The sequence below is a fragment of the Schistocerca cancellata genome, chromosome 1 (genome assembly GCF_023864275.1).
Source record: "Schistocerca cancellata isolate TAMUIC-IGC-003103 chromosome 1, iqSchCanc2.1, whole genome shotgun sequence".
In the NCBI taxonomy this organism is placed as follows: domain Eukaryota; kingdom Metazoa; phylum Arthropoda; class Insecta; order Orthoptera; family Acrididae; genus Schistocerca; species Schistocerca cancellata.
The window spans coordinates 643,271,675-643,291,464 of NC_064626.1; the positions used below are offsets into that span (position 1 = coordinate 643,271,675).

The following is a 19,790-nucleotide window of genomic DNA, read 5'->3' on the forward strand; positions in this document are numbered from 1 at the left end:
TTTGTATCAGTATTTGGCATCTGTGTCTGATTAAGCTGATGGGTTGGTAATATTCACATGTATTAGAATCTGCCTTATTTGTAATGGAATTATTTCTTCTTGAAGTCTTTGGATATCTTGCTTGTATCATATATCTTGCATACCAAGTGGAATGGTTTCATCACCATATTGTCCCAAGTATTTTAAGAATTATGAGGGAATGTTGTCTATTCCTCCATGTGCCACATTTTGACTTAGGTCTTTGTGTTCTGTCAAATTTTTCTCGCAGTGTCATATCTTCCATGTCATTTTTATCTACTTCTTCTCTTTCAGAATATTGCTTTCAGGTTTGTTTCCTTTGTATAGCCCTCCTATGTATTCCCTCCATCTTTCTTTGCTTAGGACTGGCTTGCAATCTCAGCTTTTGATATTTGTACATCTGTTTCTTCTTCCACCAAATATTTCATTAATTTTCCTGTAGTCAGCGTACATCAGTCCCACAGTCATGGATGCTTTTGATCTTTCTCCACTAGCCATTCATGTTAACTGACACTGCAGTGCCTGTGTTTGTGAGAAGGTACTCCTTAGGGAAATGGCAGCAAGGGACAGGAAAGGACACCAGATGCACTCAGTGTGTATGCCTGGGGGCCTCATGCAACATGTTGAAGAGGCTGTTTTGGCAGCCATTGAAGGAAGAATGTGCAACCAACTGCATATTGTGCTGCACGGAAATAATTATGCCTGTGTTCTGGACTTCGAGGTTGTAATTGGATCATTTCAGCATACTGGCAGAGTATGGTGAGAAGACCAGCTCTCAATTTGCAGCATTGTCGCTAGAACTGATCTGACCCATTGGTTCTGAGTCAAGTGGAAGTACTGAACCAGAGACTTCTACAAGGCAGCCTGTGACTTCCTCGACTTCCGCCTTAGGGTTGAGGGTTGTAGGGTTCCCATAAATTGGTAAGGCATACATTATACATCAGAGACTGCTACCTAAGCAGCTGACTCTGTATGAGGTATACACAATGTTTTTTACTTCAGGCAACTCTCCAGCTAACCCATGTAATAACAGCTGTAAGTAACCCATAAGCATCAATGTAAGATCAAAAGGAATGCCTCCCACAGGTGAAAGTATTAAAATCCTAGCGGTTAACTGCTGAAGCATTCTCAACAAAGTCCATCTTTTGAAGTATTCCCAAAAAGCAGTGAAGCTCATATAATACTAGATACAGAAAGCTCGTTGTAACCTGAAATTGACAGCAGTGAGATTTTGGGAGAAATTTAAATGTATGTCAAAAAGATAGGCTTATGGAAAAGGGGTGTGGTATATTTGTTGCAATAGACAATAAACTCAAATCCACCGAGATAGGAATTGAAGTTACATGTGAGATTGATTGGGCAAGACTCAGAATCAGGTGCGGGCATAAAGTGGTAATTTGACCCTTTTATCAGTCACCAGACTCGCCTCCTAATGTAACCAAAAATTTTAGATAAAACCTCAGTTTGCTTGTACATAACTTCCGCGATCATTCTGAAATCATCAGTGGAGACTATAATCATCCTACAATCAGTTTGTAAAATCAAAGTTTTGTTAGTTGTGGGCATGATAAGACATCGTAAATGCCTTCTCTGAAAGCTGCCAAGTACAGATAGTTCATAACCCCACCGATGGTGGAGGTATGTTGGGTCTAATGACAACAAATAGACCTGATCTTTCTGAGGACCTCCACATCGAGGCTGGTACCAGTGACTGTGATTCTGTTGGCTAACAATGATTACGAAAGAACAACTAAAACAACCAGAAAGATATATATGTTCATTAAACTAGATGAAAGCTCAGTGGTGTCATATCTCAGTGAGGAACTTGAAAAATTCAGCACAGGGCAGGAGCATTTAGAGGAACTATGGCTCAAGCAAAAGAATAGTTGATCATGCACTGGTTAGATGCATACCCGGAGAACAATTCATAATGGGAGGGATTCTCCATGATATGGAATCACTGGAAAAAAAGTTCTAAAGAAACAGATACTACTGCATAATAGGCGTAAAACAATGCATATGACTATAGATAGAGAGATGCTGCATAAAATGCATTTGGCTCTTACGAGAGCAATGCCTGAAGCCCTCAATGACTATCATTGCAGAATATTGTGAAATGGTCTTTCACAAAACCCAAAGAAATTCTGTGTGTTATGTAAAGGCTATTAGTGGCACTGATGTTGGTGTCCTGTCCTTTGTGAATCAGACAGAAAATGAAATTGAGGGTAGTAAAGCAAAAGGACAGTAGAAGTGATCCACAAAACTACTGTCCAGGATAAGTGACATTGCTTTGTTGTAGAATCTTAGAACATATTTTGGGCTGAACATAATGAAGTACCTCGAACAGAATGACCTCCTTCATGCCAACTAGCATGGATTCTGAAAACATCAAACATGTGAAACAATTTGCAATTTTCTGACATGACACACTGAAAGCTTGGATTAAGGCAGTCAGGTAGGAGCATTTCTTGATTTCTTAAAAGTATTTGACTTGGTACCATAACTATGCTTATTGTCAAAAGTACGATCATATGGGGCAACATGAAATTTGCGACTGGATTGATAACTTTTTGGTAGGGTGGATGCAGCATGTTATCTTGAATGGAGATTGATTGTCAGATATAGAAGTAACTTTTGGTGTGCCCCAGGAAGTGTGTTTGGATCTTGCTGTTCTCGTTGTATATTAATGACCTTGGGGATGATATTAGTAGTAACTTCAGGCATTTTGCAGATGATGCTGTTATCTAAAATGAAGTACTGTCTGAAAGAAACTGTATAAATTTTCAGTCAGATCTTGATAAGATATCAAAGTGGTGCAAAGATTGGCAATTTGCTTTAAATGTTCAGAAACGTAAAACTGTGCACTTAAAAAGAGAGAGAGAGAAAGAAAGAAAGAAAGAAAGAAAGAAAGAAAGAAGTATCCTACGACCATAATACCAGCGAGTCACACTTGGAATCGCCCAACCCTTACAAATATGTGGGTCTAACACTTCATAGAGATGTTAAATAGAATGATGACACAGGCTTAGTTGTGTGTAAATCAGATGGTGTCATGGCTCAAGTAGGTTGTAGACTTCGGTTTATTGGTAAAATACTGGGGAAGTGCAAATCATTCTTATGACCCATTCTAGAATGTTGCTCTAGTCTGCAGTACCTCTACCAAATAGGACTAATGGGGGCTTCATGAATGGTCTCAGATTTGCTTGACCCTTGGCAGAGTATCACAGGAATGTTGAAGAAGCTGAACTGGCGGACTCTTGAAGATAGATGCAAATATCCCAAGAAAGTCTACTAACAAAGTTTCAAGATGTCTCTAGGTATATGCAACAACTGCCTATGATACATAGGTCACACAAAGCCACACACGTAGGTACCACAACAAGATTAGAATAATAACAGTACAAACACAGGCATTCAGACAATCATTCCTCTTTCACTCCTGCACCCTCTTCCATGCACTTCACTGTGGTTAGCAGAGTATAGATGTAGATGTAGAAGTACAATGCAATGTTCCTTCGGACATGCAAGGATGTCTTAAGGAACAGGCATTGCGGTCACTACAGTCATTATGATATATAGGAAACGTGTTTGCAGTTGTGAATACAGGCAACAACTGTGAAATCCATGTCCAAAGGAACATTGCATCATACTTCTTACAAACATAGGCACTGCAATATCATATTTTCTGCCGCTATGAGGCTAGCAACTTTTGATTAAATGTCTCCCCTGTACCAGAATTACAGTAAGTGTACGAATGCAAGTTAATTATGTGTGGACAGCCACATTTAGAAGTTTGGGTCTGGTTGTGAAACATGCATGGATACCCAAAATGGTTTTAAGGTGATCACTCGCAGCCAGCAGGAAATCCAGGTTCAAGTCGTGGTCCAACACAAATTTTCAATGTTGTCAGTCCGTTCTGTAGTTATAGGTTGCCCATATTTGCTTAACCATTTTGCGTATCATTCATTCTCTTGTATTACCTCTTGCCTATTTTACTTTCAATGTTTTATTAGTTTATTTCTTTGCCAATTGTCTTAAATATCTTTGTCTTTTTGCCTGTTGGATTCTCTGCTGGCTTCACTATTTATCTCTCATAGCTACCCATTAGTCTTCTGTTGTATTCCTTTTCCCTGTTTGTCACTTATTACCTAATGCTGCTGTGTTAACCTGCAGTTCATGACCACAGAATTATTGTCCACACCTGCCTCTTGTTTTGCAGTTGAAAATTTGGTTTTGAAATCTCTGGCATATGATTAGGTAATGTATCTGAAAAGTTGATTTAAGGTATCTTCCACTTATAAACCCATACTTAATTATTGTTAAACCAAGGGTAGTAATGATAAATTGCAGGCTGGGCAAAATTCTACCAGGCAGCTTCGCCTTTAATTCATTTCTATGAGTCTGTTTTCTCCTATGAGTGGAATTTTTCTTGCTGCTTTTGACAAGTTGCAGTGAGGAGTTTGAAAATTATCTCTTCCTCTTATCTCTGCAGTCAATGTACATCTCTTATTTACCTGAGGTGGAATGGATAGTTTAACAGTCAACTTTACGGAGGACTGCCATGTAGTCTTCCCGGGGCCTACGTTGTGGTCCTGAAGGACTTCCTAATATTTCTCAAACCCATCATGTGTTTAGACTAATACCTTTAACACATAGCAATTGTGCAAATCTGCTGCCACCATATTAAACATCACTATGCTAAAATGGGGAAATCACATTTACATAATAAATAAAATCAAACAATCGAAAATCCAAGATGGAATGTAACAATATTATGAAAGGAAAGTTGCTATTCAACATATAGTGGAGATACGGAGTCACAAATAGGCACAACAAAAAGAATCTCACAATTAAATGGTTTCAGCTGCCTGAGACTGCAGTTGTGTGTGTGAGTTGCGTTTGTGTGTGTGTGTGTGTGTGTGTGTGTGTGTGTGTGTGTGTCTATTGTTGATGAAGGCCTTAATGGCCAAAAGCTTTAATTGTGAAGAGTCTTTCTGTTCTGCCCCTCTGCGGCTCAGCATCTTTGCTGTATGGTGAGTAGCAACTTTCCTTCTCATAATATTGTTACATAATAAAAAATTAGACAGACATACTTACCCAGTTAAAATTTTAATGTAGTCCACTGCCATCTTTTCAGACATGCAATATTCTTCATAGCCCTAGTTAATCCTTCTTTATATTTTTGCTAGGCTAATATCCTTCTTTTCTTTAAATTTGTATATGGGTAGGCTAATGTTAAGAATGGGGGAAGGTTAGGCAGGATGCTTGACGTGTTCTTCACACTGGTTGATAAGCATCCATTTTATGTAGCCGGTGGGAGAATAGTTGTAGGTAATCAACGAGAAGTGAGACAGCAGCTTAAAAGTTTTAATACTGAAAGTGAAAACTTCTGATATTCTTTTGAATTGGTTCCACACAATATTTTAGATTATGTAGCATGGGCAGAGATTGTGTTTACATAAGGACATAATAAGTTAGCTCTTTCTTTCTTTTTTCCTTCCCCTAATACACTGCACATTTTGAGGTGGTATTACTATCAGTTTTCATGCATTTCTACAAAACATTGTTTCTCTGCTATTTTCTTATGACTACCTGAAATGTCACACCTCCTTGCACTGCCAACACACCTCTTGATGGATAATGTCATCACTGAAAGCCAACATTGCTCTGCAAAACTTGTGAGTAATTTTGTAGTCCCTCTTCTTAACTTTTGCCTGTGATTGACAACCAAATACTGGAACCCCAATTGATCAGGATTCTCATAGCTGACCCTCCTGTCGATTACACTGTGGTTCAATCTTTCAATATGCATTATTGATCGTGATCAGCTTCAATAATAAGTCAATTTCTTAAAAAAAGGCAAGCCCGCGCCCACACACACACACACACACACACACACACACACACACACACACACACACACACACCATTTCTTCTGAAGAACAGGGATTCTTCCATCTGATTGATCATCAACGTGTAGTAATGACATCCTCCAAATGCTCACACGGACCAAAGTAATTATGGATACATGCAGTGCAAGACCATATGGCATTCTGTGTGGACTGAGGCATAGTCCATACACAGTGATGCAGTCATTTGCTGCTGTGGTATTTTGGATAACCAGAATTAAATTAGATTGATATTAGTTTGACAGGGAGACAACCCCTGAGTTTATTTTCAAAATAAATTTTTGGAGATCTTATTCTATTGCTGCATTTACTTACCAGTTTACACTGATGGATATAGGCAGGGTAGTAACTTTGACCAATCCATAGTCTGCCTTTTTTTTATCCTAAAGATTTACTTACTGTACCAGTACACAGTTTGTGATACTGAGGTATGCACTGAGGTAACAAAAGTCATGGGATATCTCGTAATATAATGTCTGACCTCCTTTTGTCTGGCATAGTGCAGCAACTCAACATGGCATGGACTCAACACATCATTGGAAGTTCCTTGCAGAAATATTGAGCCATGCTGCCTCTATAGCCATACATAATTGCGAAAGTGTTGCCAGTTCAGGATTGTATGTTCGAACTGACCTCTCAATTACATCCTATAAATGGGATTCATGTCCGGTGACCTGGATGGCCAAATCATTCCCTCGAACTGTCCAGAATGTTCTTCAAACCAATCATGAACAGTTGTGGCCTGATGACATGGCACATTGTCATCCACAAAAATTCCATTGTTGTTTGGGAACATGACGTCCACAAATAACTATAAATGGTCTCCAAGTAGGTGAACATCCAGAGGACCCAGTCCATTCCATGTAAACACAGCTCACACAGTTATAGAGCCACCTCTAGCTTGCACAGTGCCTTGTTGACAACTTGTGTCCATGGCTTCATGGAGTCTGCGATACACTCGAAGCGTGTCATCAACTCTTACCAACTTACATCTGGAATCATCTGACCATGCCACGGTTTTTCAGTTGTCTAGGATCCAACCAATATGGTCACAAGCCCAGGAGAGGCACTGCAGGCGATGTCTTGCTGTTAGCAAAAGCACTCACACCCATCATCTGTTGTTATAGCCCGTTAATGCCAAATTTTGCAACACTGTCCTAATGGGTATGTTCGTTATACGTCCCACATTGATTTCCGTAGTAATTTCACAAAGTGTTGGTTGTCTTTTAGCACTGACAACTCTATGCAAATGCCACTGCTCTTGGGTGTTAAGTGGAGGCTGTCAACCACATTGTCTGTGTTGAGAGGTGATGCCTGAACTATGGTGTGCTTGATGTTTGGCACACTCTTGATGCTCTGGATTACAGAGTCTTGAATTCCCTAACAGTTCCCAAGATGGAATGTCTCATGCATCTAGCTCCGATTACAATTCCACACTGAAAGTCTGTTAATTTCTGTCATGCTGCTATAGTCACTTAGGAAAGCTTTTCACATGAATCACCTGAGTAGAAATGACAACTCTGCCAATGCATTTCTCTTTTATACATGGTGTATGTGATACTACCGCCATCTGTGTATGTGCATCTCTCTATCCCATGACTTTTGTCACATCAGTGTATCCAACCTGTAGACCACTGTGGCAAATGAGATGCTGTACAGCCACACAGTCCCTCATCTGCTCAAATTTCCTGAGTGCACAATAAGCCATTCAATGCATGTACCCAAACTTGTCCAGTCTGTCCAGTACACATTTTGCCTTTGACATCTAGTGATGCAGGCGATATTGAGTGCAGGGTACCAGGACATCTCGTAATTACAGACATTGAACAACACACACAAAATAAAACTGTCCTACTTTCTGTAACCTTGCTGTTGAGGAACAGCATCAAGCATCTTTGGAGTAGCTGGAAGAGGGGCGACAAACTGGGTTTGAATCTTACTTCCCGACCATGTGTTAGCTTTTTCTGGTTATTGAGTTGAAGTGAAGGGTCTTAGTTCAGCTCTGGATGGAGCACCATTCTTTGATGCACAGCTTTCTTTTGCAGTGAGAGGGCCCAACAGTGTGCATTGCCTGTTGCGTTCAGATGTCAATATGCTGTGATTTGGAAGAGTGCAACCAACTTGATAATAAGAAATGGTATAAGTGCATTAATATGCCCTGTATTTTGAATGATAATTTTGAAAATGTGAAACTTAGGGATTTGCAGTTCTCTCATTCTCCCAAAGGTATTGGGAAGGATTATCTTGTGTGGTTTCTCAAAAGATTATAACAGTCAAACTTCTTCAGTATTTATGTAGGCCTATTTTAAAAAGCTTTTGTAAATTTATTGTTCTCAGTACATTACTGATAAATTAGTGACGAGTTTCTGTGAATAGTTTATTTTGTAATGAAACTTCAAGTATAAATGTATAGATGGTAATGGTTGTGCTATTGTGTGCCCGTAGGATGTACAAAACCAACAAACATTCTTGGCCCTACCCAAATACTACAGCTCCTTAGCATTTAGGTTCTCATCTGTGTGGCAAATTAACCTCTCATTGGTCATTAATACAAGTCTGTGCCATAACCAATGTCTATGGAGATGGTGATCTGCACCCAAATGTAAAATTATTGAGAACGTGTTCTTAATTAAGTTGTAGAGTACTGGAACACTATGTTGTATAGGCTTGCTTGGAAAAAAAATCTATTTAGATGGAACACCAAACACTGACATTAGCTGTGAGAATAATGAAGAAATATTGAGCAGTTGCAATAAATTTAAGGACTGAGCTGTAGGAAGCAGTTTGGTAGTACTCAGTGACCTGTATAGCTAGCAGAACAGCTGGTGTACAGTGACCAAGGTCACTCCCCTCAGCCACACACCGTCAGGTGGCTTGCGGAGTATGGATGTAGATGTAGATGTAGAAGGAGAAAGTATGTAATCCTATACCTTTTTTTTTTTTTTTTTTGCAACTGTGTAAAATAGCTAATATTACATGGTCCAGTCACATGTTTGATGTCAACATGCAATAACTACTCACAGATGGCAGGTGGCAGCACTAGCAGTGGAGGGTATATAAATCATGTCAGGGGCTGTGGAAAACAGTGCAGTCATTGTTGTAATGTGGAAACTGATTGATTTATCTGACATCCACAAGGGCACGGCGTCCAAAAGGGTGGAAGCTAAGTTTGTAAACTGTGGTTAAAGTAATCCATGCATGACAAAATGATGCTATCTAAAACAGGTGCCAAGGCAACTGTGGCGCACCACAGGGGTGACAGGGATGAACGATGGCCACAGAGATGTGTACGGACAAATAGATATGTAACTGTTGAGAAACTGACTGCCCAGATAAACCAAGGGGCTACCAACAGTGTGACCTCAGTGACTGTTTTGCAAATGTTTCATAAGGGCCTCCGCAGCTTGAGTCTGGTTAATCAGCTGTGGAGGCTGGAATTTGCATGCCAGTACCACAATTGGATGTCCGCTGAGTGGTGACAGATGGCCTTTTCAGATGAATCAGGTTTTATGCTCTACCAGATAGATGGCTGTTGACATGTATGGCCCTGCAACAATCGTCAGAAGGATCCAAGCCAGAGTAGGGAGTGTTAGGGTCTAGGGAATATTTTCATGACATTTTCTGGGTGATCTCATCGTTCTGGAAGGTACAGTGAATCAATAGAAGTACACATCTACCCATGAGGACTATGTCCTACCCTACATGCAGTTTTTTTTTTTTTTTTTTTTGTTGGCACAGTGGCATTGACCAGCAGGACAGTGCAACACATTGCACTGCTTGCATTGCACATTTGGATTTAAAGAGCACCAGGATGAGTTTACTCCCCTGGCTACCAAACTTCTGAGATATAAAACCCAATCAAGAATCTGTTCGTGCCATGGATCTTCAACGGAGAAACCTAGTGCAGCTGGTGTGGCACTGGAGTCAGCATGGCTCCACATCCCTGTCCAGTCCGCCGCTCGTGGTCTCGTGGTAGCGTTCTCGCTTCCCGAGCACGGGGTCCCGGGTTCGATTCCCGGCGGGGTCAGGGATTTTCACCTGCCTCGAGATGACTGGGTGTTTGTGTTGTCCTCATCATTTCATCATCATCATCCAGGAAAGTGGCGAAATTGGACTGAGCAAAGGTTGGGAAATTGTACGGGCGCTGATAACCACGCAGTTGAGCGCCCCACAAACCAATCATCATCATCACACATCCCTGTCAGGACTTCTCAGAACATCACAGACTCTCTTTCTGCATGTCTGTGCTGCAAAAGGTGGTTATTCAGGCTTTTGATGTGTTGTCACTTTAATGTGACTGCACTATGTGTGTGTGTGTGTGTGTGTGTGTGTGTGTGTGTGTGTGTGTCAGTAACAGAGAAAGAAATGATACCATCTCTGATGGTATGAGTCATTGGGGGCATGTTGCATTTGTTATTTAGCAAGCTTTTGATAGCGTAAGAATAATGTTGGAATATGTTCAAACTGGAGATTGATGGGTTGCAGCTTTATATTGAAAGAGAACAGATGAAATATGATGTCAGGGCGGTTTTGGGTCCAGTTTCTCAAGTAGTTATTTATCAGAGGGAGATACTGCTCCAAGCAGATGGATATCTCTGATGTTGCTCCATTATGCAGAGATCTTGTGTGTGCTTCTAGGAAACACATATTTTGAGAAACCAAGATAACCTGCCAAGTGTATTCTCATTTCGTCAGTCTGGTTACACAGTGCACTACCAAAGAGGGAGCAAATATTTGACTGGATGTGCAGAAAAACCAAAACTTGAAAACTACATAACATTACCAACAAACTAAGAATAAGAATAAAAATTCCCCAGTGCAATTTGTGGTAAATTTCAAATGCAATTATGATATCCAGTACACAGTTCACGTGGCACCTTAATACAGACTGCAGTAAATTCTCGATATGATACATACTCAACAAAATGACAAACAAAAATTGCTTTACCAACTGATCAAGCTAATACACTATTGTCATTGAAGCAGAGTCTTTCTTAGACCATGTGTTTTCTAGAATTTATTGAAATATTTTAGTTTTTGGTAATATTTCATTTCCCCCTTCTATAATATGCCCATTAATGATATGTGTTCAATACTTCCTATGTTGATAAGTCCTTATGTATATTGAAATTAGCCATTGTCATTCTTTTGTAGTTTCCCAATATTGGAGAGTTGTTGCTGCGGCGGATTGTTATTCAGTTCAGACGTGGCTTCAGAAGAAATGATAAAAGCACATGCATTTCAGCTGTAACATTCATCGCACATCTTGTTAACCAGAGAGTGGTAAGTCAAATGTAGAGTTAATGTGCATGATCAATACTGCCTGGTTTCGAGTCCCCTTCTCTGTTCTCCTCCTGTAGTGATTTTTGAATGATGTATTCACTATTACTAGCTGAAATTTATTGCAGAACTCAATATTTCTCCTCTCTCATTTCTAGTACAAAAACTGTGTCCCTCTGTAACTCTGTTTCATATTCCTTCTCCTACTATGGTATTCCAATCTCCTATTTTATTTTATATTTACATAGTGAATTACACATTCAGTATCACTGTATATATTCTGTATCTTGTCTTTGCTTTCGACATGCATACCTGAACTATTGTTTTGAGTGTTGGTTTATTGTCACTTCTGATGAGAGTAAACCTATCTTTTCCATATAAAGCTACACCTCAAGGAATACTTTAGAAGATACTTCCTCATACTTAAAATTATGGTAGATAAGATATTTCTCTTTTCCAGACAAGCTTCTTTTTACTATTGCCAGTCCATATGTTACATTCTCTTTACTTCTATCATCAGTTATTTTACTGCTTAAATAGCAAAACTTATCTACTACCATGTGGTTATTATAAAAGTGCAGCTACTCATGGTGGTCCAGTGAGAGCCGTAATTATCATATGTCAGTGGAACTTGGTGGTGATTATCATATGTCAATGGAACTTGGTAGATATGCTAATGTGTTTATGTGAAACCAGTTTATGCTGGGAAAAAAATAGTTCTAAATTTGGCCAACAAGTGCAAATATGGCCCAATACAGCATCTCATTGACATTTTTGGTGCTCATATTGAACAAATTGTCTAACTGGTAGTTAATAATACAATCAGCATTATGCCTTTCTTAGTTGTTCAGCCTTTTATCCCATTCCTAATCCATTACATATGGAAACATTTCTGTACATCTTTCTTGCCCTCACAGTGCCTGATTTGAACATGGTGGCCAAAATTGGAACTACTTTTTTCCAGTATAAATTGCTACCTCATTAACACATCAGAACGTCACTAAGTTTTGTTGCCATACAATAATTACAGCCCACACTGGACCTCTGTGAGTAGCTGCACTTTAATTATAACCACTCAGTACTTTTATTGTCTCATTTTCTAATATCCTTCAGAATCATCTATTTTAATTTTACTACACTTCATTACTCCTGTTTTCAAATCTTTTCAAGATGCTGTTCATTCTGCTCCAAGTTCTGTGTTGCCTGACTGACAAACCTTGTCAAGGTCATCTACAAGAACATCTTTTACATTCCCGAAAATGTTGGACACTACCTCTATATATCAAATTGACTTTGACTGCTATATTGCAAAGTCATCAGGTTGGACCCACTGAATTGATACTGAACAAGCCAGCAAAATGGTTAGGTGCTGGACTCCCATTCAAAAGAACAGCAGCTGAAATCTTTGTCTGTCTATCCATGTATAGGTTTAGATCTAAAAACAAAGATGATGTGACTTACCAAACGAAAGCGCTGGCACGTCGTTAGACACACAAACAAACACAAACATACACACAAAATTCTAGCTTTCGCAACCAACGGTTGCTTCGTCAGGAAAGAGGGAAGGAAAGGGAAAGACGAAAGGATTTGGGTTTTAAGGGAGAGGGTAAGGAGTCATTCCAATCCCGGGAGCGGAAAGACTTACCTTAGGGGGGAAGAAGGACGGGTATACACTCGCACACACACACACACACACACACACACACACACACACACACACACACACACACACACACACATATCCATCCACACATATACAGACACAAGCAGACATATACAGAGGCAAAGAGTTTCTCACAAGCAGACTCCTTACCCTCTCCCTTAAAACCCAAATCTTTTCGTCTTTCCCTTTCCTTCCCTCTTTCCTGACGAAGCAACCGTTGGTTGTGAAAGCTAGAATTTTGTGTGTATGTTTGTGTTTGTTTGTGTGTCTATTGACGTGCCAGCACTTTCGTTTGGTAAGTCACATCATCTTTGTTTTTAGATATATTTTTCCCACGTGGAATGTTTCCCTCTATTATATTCATGTATAGGTTTATTGTGATTTCCCCCAACCCATCTAAGGAAAGTGCTGGGAAGGTTCCTATGAAAAGGATGTGTTTGATTTTTTCCCTGTGTGTGTGTGTGTGTGTGTGTGTGTGTGTGTGTGTGTGTGTGTGTGTGTGTGTCAGCCAGCCAGGCAGGTATCCTCACACCAGTGGTGTGATATTTGGCAAGCTGACTTACTATGATTTTCAAGTGAGCTGATGATTGATTTGTCTTCTGCTGGGTGCTGTCTTACATTCTCACTCCCTCCCTCTATCGAGCTCAGTACTGCGGTACCTGTGAGCAGCTCCACTGGCTAGGTGAAAGGGAAGTGTACTGCTGACACACTATTCACAATTCTCAGCTCCACTAGCTAGGTGGAGGGAAGTACGTTATTGGCACACTATTCACAGTTCTCAGAATCCATGCCACCATCACACGGATCAGGATGCCGCTGGTGGATAAAGGAGCATGTCTATGGGTTGTGGTATGACCTTTTCAGTTGGCAGACAGTCATCATGCATTGAACTTGCACAAGACTGGTTCCCAAGCCTTACTTAACTGGAAACCCCTGTCTTATTTATCTGCTCATCACCTCTGCAGATTCTTTTCAAACAAAATTTCAGAATGTGGTGCCATTTTTTAACAACTCTATAACATTGTAATTCATGATATGTCAATTGTAGCATTGTTCCACCACAGCTGACATGGTTGGTGCTTATCAGTGTGACACATTCTGTGTTGTTTTGGTGGTAGGGATGTTTGTCAGGAGACTGGTTTAATGCAGCTCTCTGTACTAGTCTGTGTGTCTATCCTATGCAAGAATATACATTTCTGCATAACTATTGCAAATTAAAACCAGCATATTGTAGTCAAGTTTTGGCCTCCCTTTGCAAACATGCATGCAAGGCATTTGGGGAGGGACACTGTAGATGGCACCCAATCCATGCCTTATGGCAATCACCTAGGCATTCTTACTACATCGACAACTACTCTTGCCAAAGAGACAACTGAGCAACCAGTCCAACCTGATGGGGTCTAAGCACCCCAAGATTGGAGGACTCACAAGGGTAAGCCAAAGTGTAGGTGCTTATCCTTTTTTGGGTACTGAGAATGACTATCACCAGATGCTTATACGTTTTGGATACTGAGAAATGACTATCAAACCAGGTGGGCATTGTGGCTGGTTGGTGCCTATGGATACAAACCACAATTGGAGTAGGCGGCATGATAGCAGACACCTTGCAAATAAAAATAATTAAATTTACACCAGACACTGGGCATTTAGGACTGGGCATTTCAGTGACTAGCAAGAGAAAATTTAATGTGGGCATAATCTTAGATATAAGTAGGTGTATCACAGAAAGTTAGAACTGATTTATTACAAACCTAGTGATCTGTTTCTTGTAACAACTCCATACTGGCAACCGTTTAAGTACTTGATGGGTTCCATAGTTATACTTTGGGCAGAGGACAGGCTAGGAAACGGGGGACCAAACTATCAACTCAGTATTTAGTTTGCACTAGAATTGATGGTGATTCCTTCACAACAGTGGGTTGCATGACTAAAAGAAGAGAACATTCTATTGAAAAGATCGGAGCAAAAGAAATGTTCTGAGAAAGTTCTCAATTTCATATGAATAAAAAATTTGAAGCATATTCTCTGGTGAAGGATTTCTTTCTCACTATCTCCCCTGCTCTTTGAGAAGGTTCTCAGTGTGTGTCATCTGCAGCATCCAACACAGAATACATGCGTAATACTACATTTCGTTCAGTTCATTCAAATAGGCAAACTATCCAGTGTAGAAATATCGAACTGGTATCACATGTTCTGGAAGAGTTGTACTAGGTTTTGATATTAGTTTTATGTACAGCATCCAGTTACTAAGACAACTTAGGAACAGTTGATGAAAATTCATTTTTCAACGATGTTACGAATTTTTGACATGCGGGAAACTGTTTTGTTATTGAAGTTAGATGAACACATTATGTAACGAAATCTTGAGAATACATCACATTTTCATCTACTGCCAACTGGAACTCTGTGAGTGTTTTCTAATATGAGATAATTTTGGTTAAATTTGATGCACTATGGTCCGCTCATGCATCAAGTACTTAAGCAGTTGCTGGTATGGGGTCATTACAAGAAACAGATCACTAGGCTTGTAATAAATCAGTTCTTATTTTTCTGATACACCTTCTTATTTCTAACTTAACAAAATATAAGATTTATGCTGTGAGAAAACATGATGAAGACCATCTGAAAATATCGTGACACAGTTGTCTGGTGTATACCTAAGTCTTCGCTGACGCCTGTCTGAAAACCTGGTTTGTTAAATAGCCCAAAAAGGTTTTCATTTTTTGTATTGCTGGAAAGGTCATCCCCTCTTCTTTCATGATTTTTGGGAAAGCATTTTGCCAGCCAAATAATGTTTTTATTGTTGCGTGTGTAAACAAAGTATGCTGCAAAGCTCACTTCAGGAGATGAAGAATGTTCTCCCTGTGTGAAAAACTTCTCTAGTTTTATTTATATGAACTTGGAAAACGTTCTTCATGTTGAGCAAGTTCCTCCCACCTGTTTACTCAAGCTGAGAACATTTTCAGGTGAAGGTATAATCTGTGACACTCTTTATTCATATAAATCTGAGAATATTTTCTGAAATTTCAAGAATAAATTACATTCTCAGTTTTATTCATATGACCCAATGAAGCTACTGTTTTTTGTGGAGAATATCAAAACAGTTCAGCAAAGCAGATGTGGAAACAATGCGAAATGAATTCTAGTGGTCACTGGAACCCAGTCTCAAACACTCCAAGCATGTATCAACGTAGGATATATGAGGTGAGTAATGCAACCAGATTCATAACAGTTATCATTTATTGAACAATTAGTCAAAAATTTTTGGAATAGCACCCTACTGCTTTGACACATTTCTGTAGCTGATGTTTTCAGGCCTGGAAGGCCTTCTCCATGATGTCGGTTACATCCAACGTAATGTGAGCCTGGATGTTTTCAATTCCAGTGTTTATTTTTCAGGCCTCCTTTTAAGTGAGGGGAAAAAAAAGTCTGGGAGAGCCAGGCCTGATCTGTAGAGAGGATGGAGAAACTGTGGGGTGTGAGTCGTTGCCAAAAATGAGTTAACCATGAAGGCACTGTGTTGTGACGCATTGTCAAGATGCAGTTTCCACCTCCACTCATTCTTGAAGTTGCTTCACCAGCTTGCAACTCTTCTTTTCAGCTTTTGAGGACTTCTAAATAGAAAACTGCATTCACAGTGATCCCTGTAGGTACAGATCCGTAGTGGATAGTGCCTCTGACAAGAAGACAATGAATGAGGTTGTGATCTTGGACTTTCTCATTTGTGCCTTCTTGTGGTAGGGTGATTTTGGGGTGTGTTGCCTTTTTCATCTCTGGGTCATACTCAGAAATCCACGCATCACCAGTCATAACTGAGTTTAAAAAATCAGGATCATTTTCACACATTTCCAAGAGTTCTTGGCAATGGAGCACTTGCATGTCCTTTCATTAATCAGTCAACACTTTTAGGACATGTTTGGTAGACACCTTCTTAATGTTCAAATCTTCGGTTACAATGTGATAAACAGTTATTTTAATATATAGTGTAACATTGGTATACAGAACAATTCATCACGCTGTATTGTGTAACCTCAAAACGAGGTTCACAACAATGCATGTCCTGACTCTCCAGCAGCGTAGAGGCGACTGAGGTTGGGCACATTTTGAAAGTAACAACACCCTTCACTTTGTATTGCAGGTTAAAGCACAGTGTGGTGTACTGTTGCATCAGGGAAAAAATTGTTGTATTACTTATGGTATTCCCCTCCCCAAAAGCCTTAATATGATCCCAGAGGTCTGCTGCTCCAGTCTGACAAAGAACTCAGAAAACCTAAAATGCCTGTGTTCATTTTGTACAATGTCTACAGAGGGACCCAAACTGGAACAGGATTTATGCACATTCTTTTGTACTGACGTTGAAAGGATATCTTGCCAGAAAAAGAGTCGGGGTATATAGATGTAACAACAAGCCTGTTGTTGTTGTTGTTGTTGTTGTGGTCTTCAGTCCTGAGACTGGTTTGATGCAGCTCTCCATGCTACTCTATCCTGTGCAAGCCTCATCTCCCAATACCTACTGCAGCCTACATCCTTCTGAATCTGCTTAGTGTATTCATCTCTTGGTCTCCCTCTACAATTTTTACCCTCCACGCTGCCTTCCAGTACTAAATTGGTGATCCCTTGATGCCTCAGAACATGTCCTACCAACCGATCCCTTCTTCTAGTCAAGTTGTGCCACAAACTCCTCTTCTCCCCAATTCTATCCAATACCTCCTCATTAGTTATGTGATCTACCCATCTAATCTTCAGCATTCTTCTGTAGCACCACATTTCGAAAGCTTTTATTCTCTTCTTGTTTAAACTATTTATCGCCCATGTTTCACTTCCATACATGGCTACACTCCATACAAATACTTTCAGAAACGACTTCCTGACACTTAAATCTATACTCGATGTTAACAAATTTCTCTTCTTCAGAAACGCTTTCCTTGTCATTGCCAGTCTACATTTTATATCCTCTCTACTTCGACCATCATCAGTTATTTTGCTTCCCAAATAGCAAAACTCCTTTACTACTTTAAGTGTCTCATTTCCTAATCTAATTCCCTCAGCATCACCCAACTTAATTCGACTACATTCCATTATCCTTGTTTGGCTTTTGTTGATGTTCATCTTATACCCTCCTTTCAAGACACTGTCCATTCCGTTCAACTGCTCTTCCAAGTCCTTTGCTGTCTCTGACAGAATTACAATGTCATCGGCGAACCTCAAAGTTTTTATTTCTTCTCCATCGATTTTAGGACCTACTCCGAACATTTCTTTTGTTTCCTTTACTGCTTGCTCAATATACAGATTGAATAGCATCGGGGAGAGGCTACAACCCTGTCTCACTCCCTTCCCAACCACTGCTTCCCTTTAAAGCCACTCGACTCTTATAACTGCCATCTGGTTTCTGTACAAATTGTAAATAGCCTTTCGCTCCCTGTATTTTACCCCTGACACCTTCAGAATTTGAAAGAGAGTATTCCGGTTAACATTGTCAAAAGCTTTCTCTAAGTCTACAAATGCTAGAAATGTAGGTTTGCCTTTCCTTAATCTAGCTTCTAAGATAAATCATAGGGTCAGTATTTCCTCATGTGTTCTGATATTTCTACGGAATCCAAACTGATCTTCCCCGAGGTCGGCTTCTACCAGTTTTTCCATTCGTCTGTAAAGACTTAGCGTTAGTATTTTGCAGCTGTGAGTTATTAAACTGATAGTTCGGTAATTTTCACATCTGTCAACACCTGCTTTCTTTGGGATTGGAATTATTATATTCTTCTTGTAGTTTGAGGGTATTTCGCCTGTCTCATACATCTTGCTCACCAGATGGTAGAGTTTTGTCAGGACTGGCTCTCCCAAGGCTGTCAGTACTTCCAATGGAATGTTGTCTACTTCTGGGGCCTTTTTTTGACTTAGGTCTTTCAGTGCTCTGTCAAACTCTTCACCCAGTATCATATCTCCCATTTCATCTTCATCTACCTCCTCATCCATTTCCATAATATTGTCCTTAAGAATATCGCCCCTGTATAGACCCTCTATATACTCCTTCCACCTTTCTTCTTTCCCTTCTTTGCTTAGAACTGGGTTTCCATTTGAACTCTTGATGTTCATGCAAGTGGTTCTCTTATCTCCAAAGGTATCTCCTTACCCCTAGTGAGATAAGCCTCTACAACCTTACATTTGTCCTCTAGCCATCCCTGCTTAGCCATTTTGCACTTCCTATCGATCTCATTTTTGAGACGTTTGTATTCCTTTTTGCCTGCTTCACTTGTTGCTTTTTTGTATTTTCTGCTTTCATCAATTAAAGCCTATGAAGTGCTTTTGATATGTCTGTTTGTGGTCATATGTCATCCCATTGTGCATCAGAACCTGTTTGTGGAAAAAGGTATGCCAGAACTCCATATGACAATTGATCCTGTGAATTACCTCAACTGTGCACAAACTACCCAAACCGTTACCTTCCCTGGTCACAAGGTTGCCTGATATTTAAAACGGAAAAATAGGTGCAGGAATATAAATTGTTTGATTGGCTGTCATATCTCAAAATCTTGAAGAAATTTAGCGGCTTCATTGAAAAAATTTGCAAACGTTTCACCTTGCACCTCCTCCTCTGTTCAAAAAAGTAGGATACATCTACATCCATACTCTGCCAAACTCTGTGAAGTGCATGGCAGAGGGTACATCCGACTGAACCAGTCATTAGGATTTTTTTACCTACTGAGTGTGGGAAGAACAATTCTTTCAATGACTTTGTGTGTGCTGTAATTAATCTAATCTTGTCCTTATGATCCCTGTGGGAGTGATGTGTGGGGGTTGCTGCCATTTCTGAATATGTTCAGTATGTTCAATATTCTAGGTTGGGTCACAAAACTGATTTGTAGCAATCTCCTTTGTAGACTGATTGCATTGCCTCAGAATTCTGCCAAAAAAGTAAAGTTTCA

At 39.8% G+C, this 19,790-nt stretch overlaps 1 protein-coding gene across 1 annotated transcript in view; it reads left to right on the top strand.

Annotated features, from left to right (window-relative positions):
- Positions 1 to 19,790, top strand: part of LOC126183356 (pre-mRNA-splicing factor CWC22 homolog) — a 135,218-nt gene that overhangs the window by 16,079 nt on the left and 99,349 nt on the right. The window contains exon 2 of the mRNA XM_049925272.1: positions 11,082 to 11,210. Within this exon, the coding sequence (XP_049781229.1) occupies positions 11,082 to 11,210 (129 nt within the window). The remainder of the gene's footprint in view (positions 1 to 11,081; positions 11,211 to 19,790) is intronic.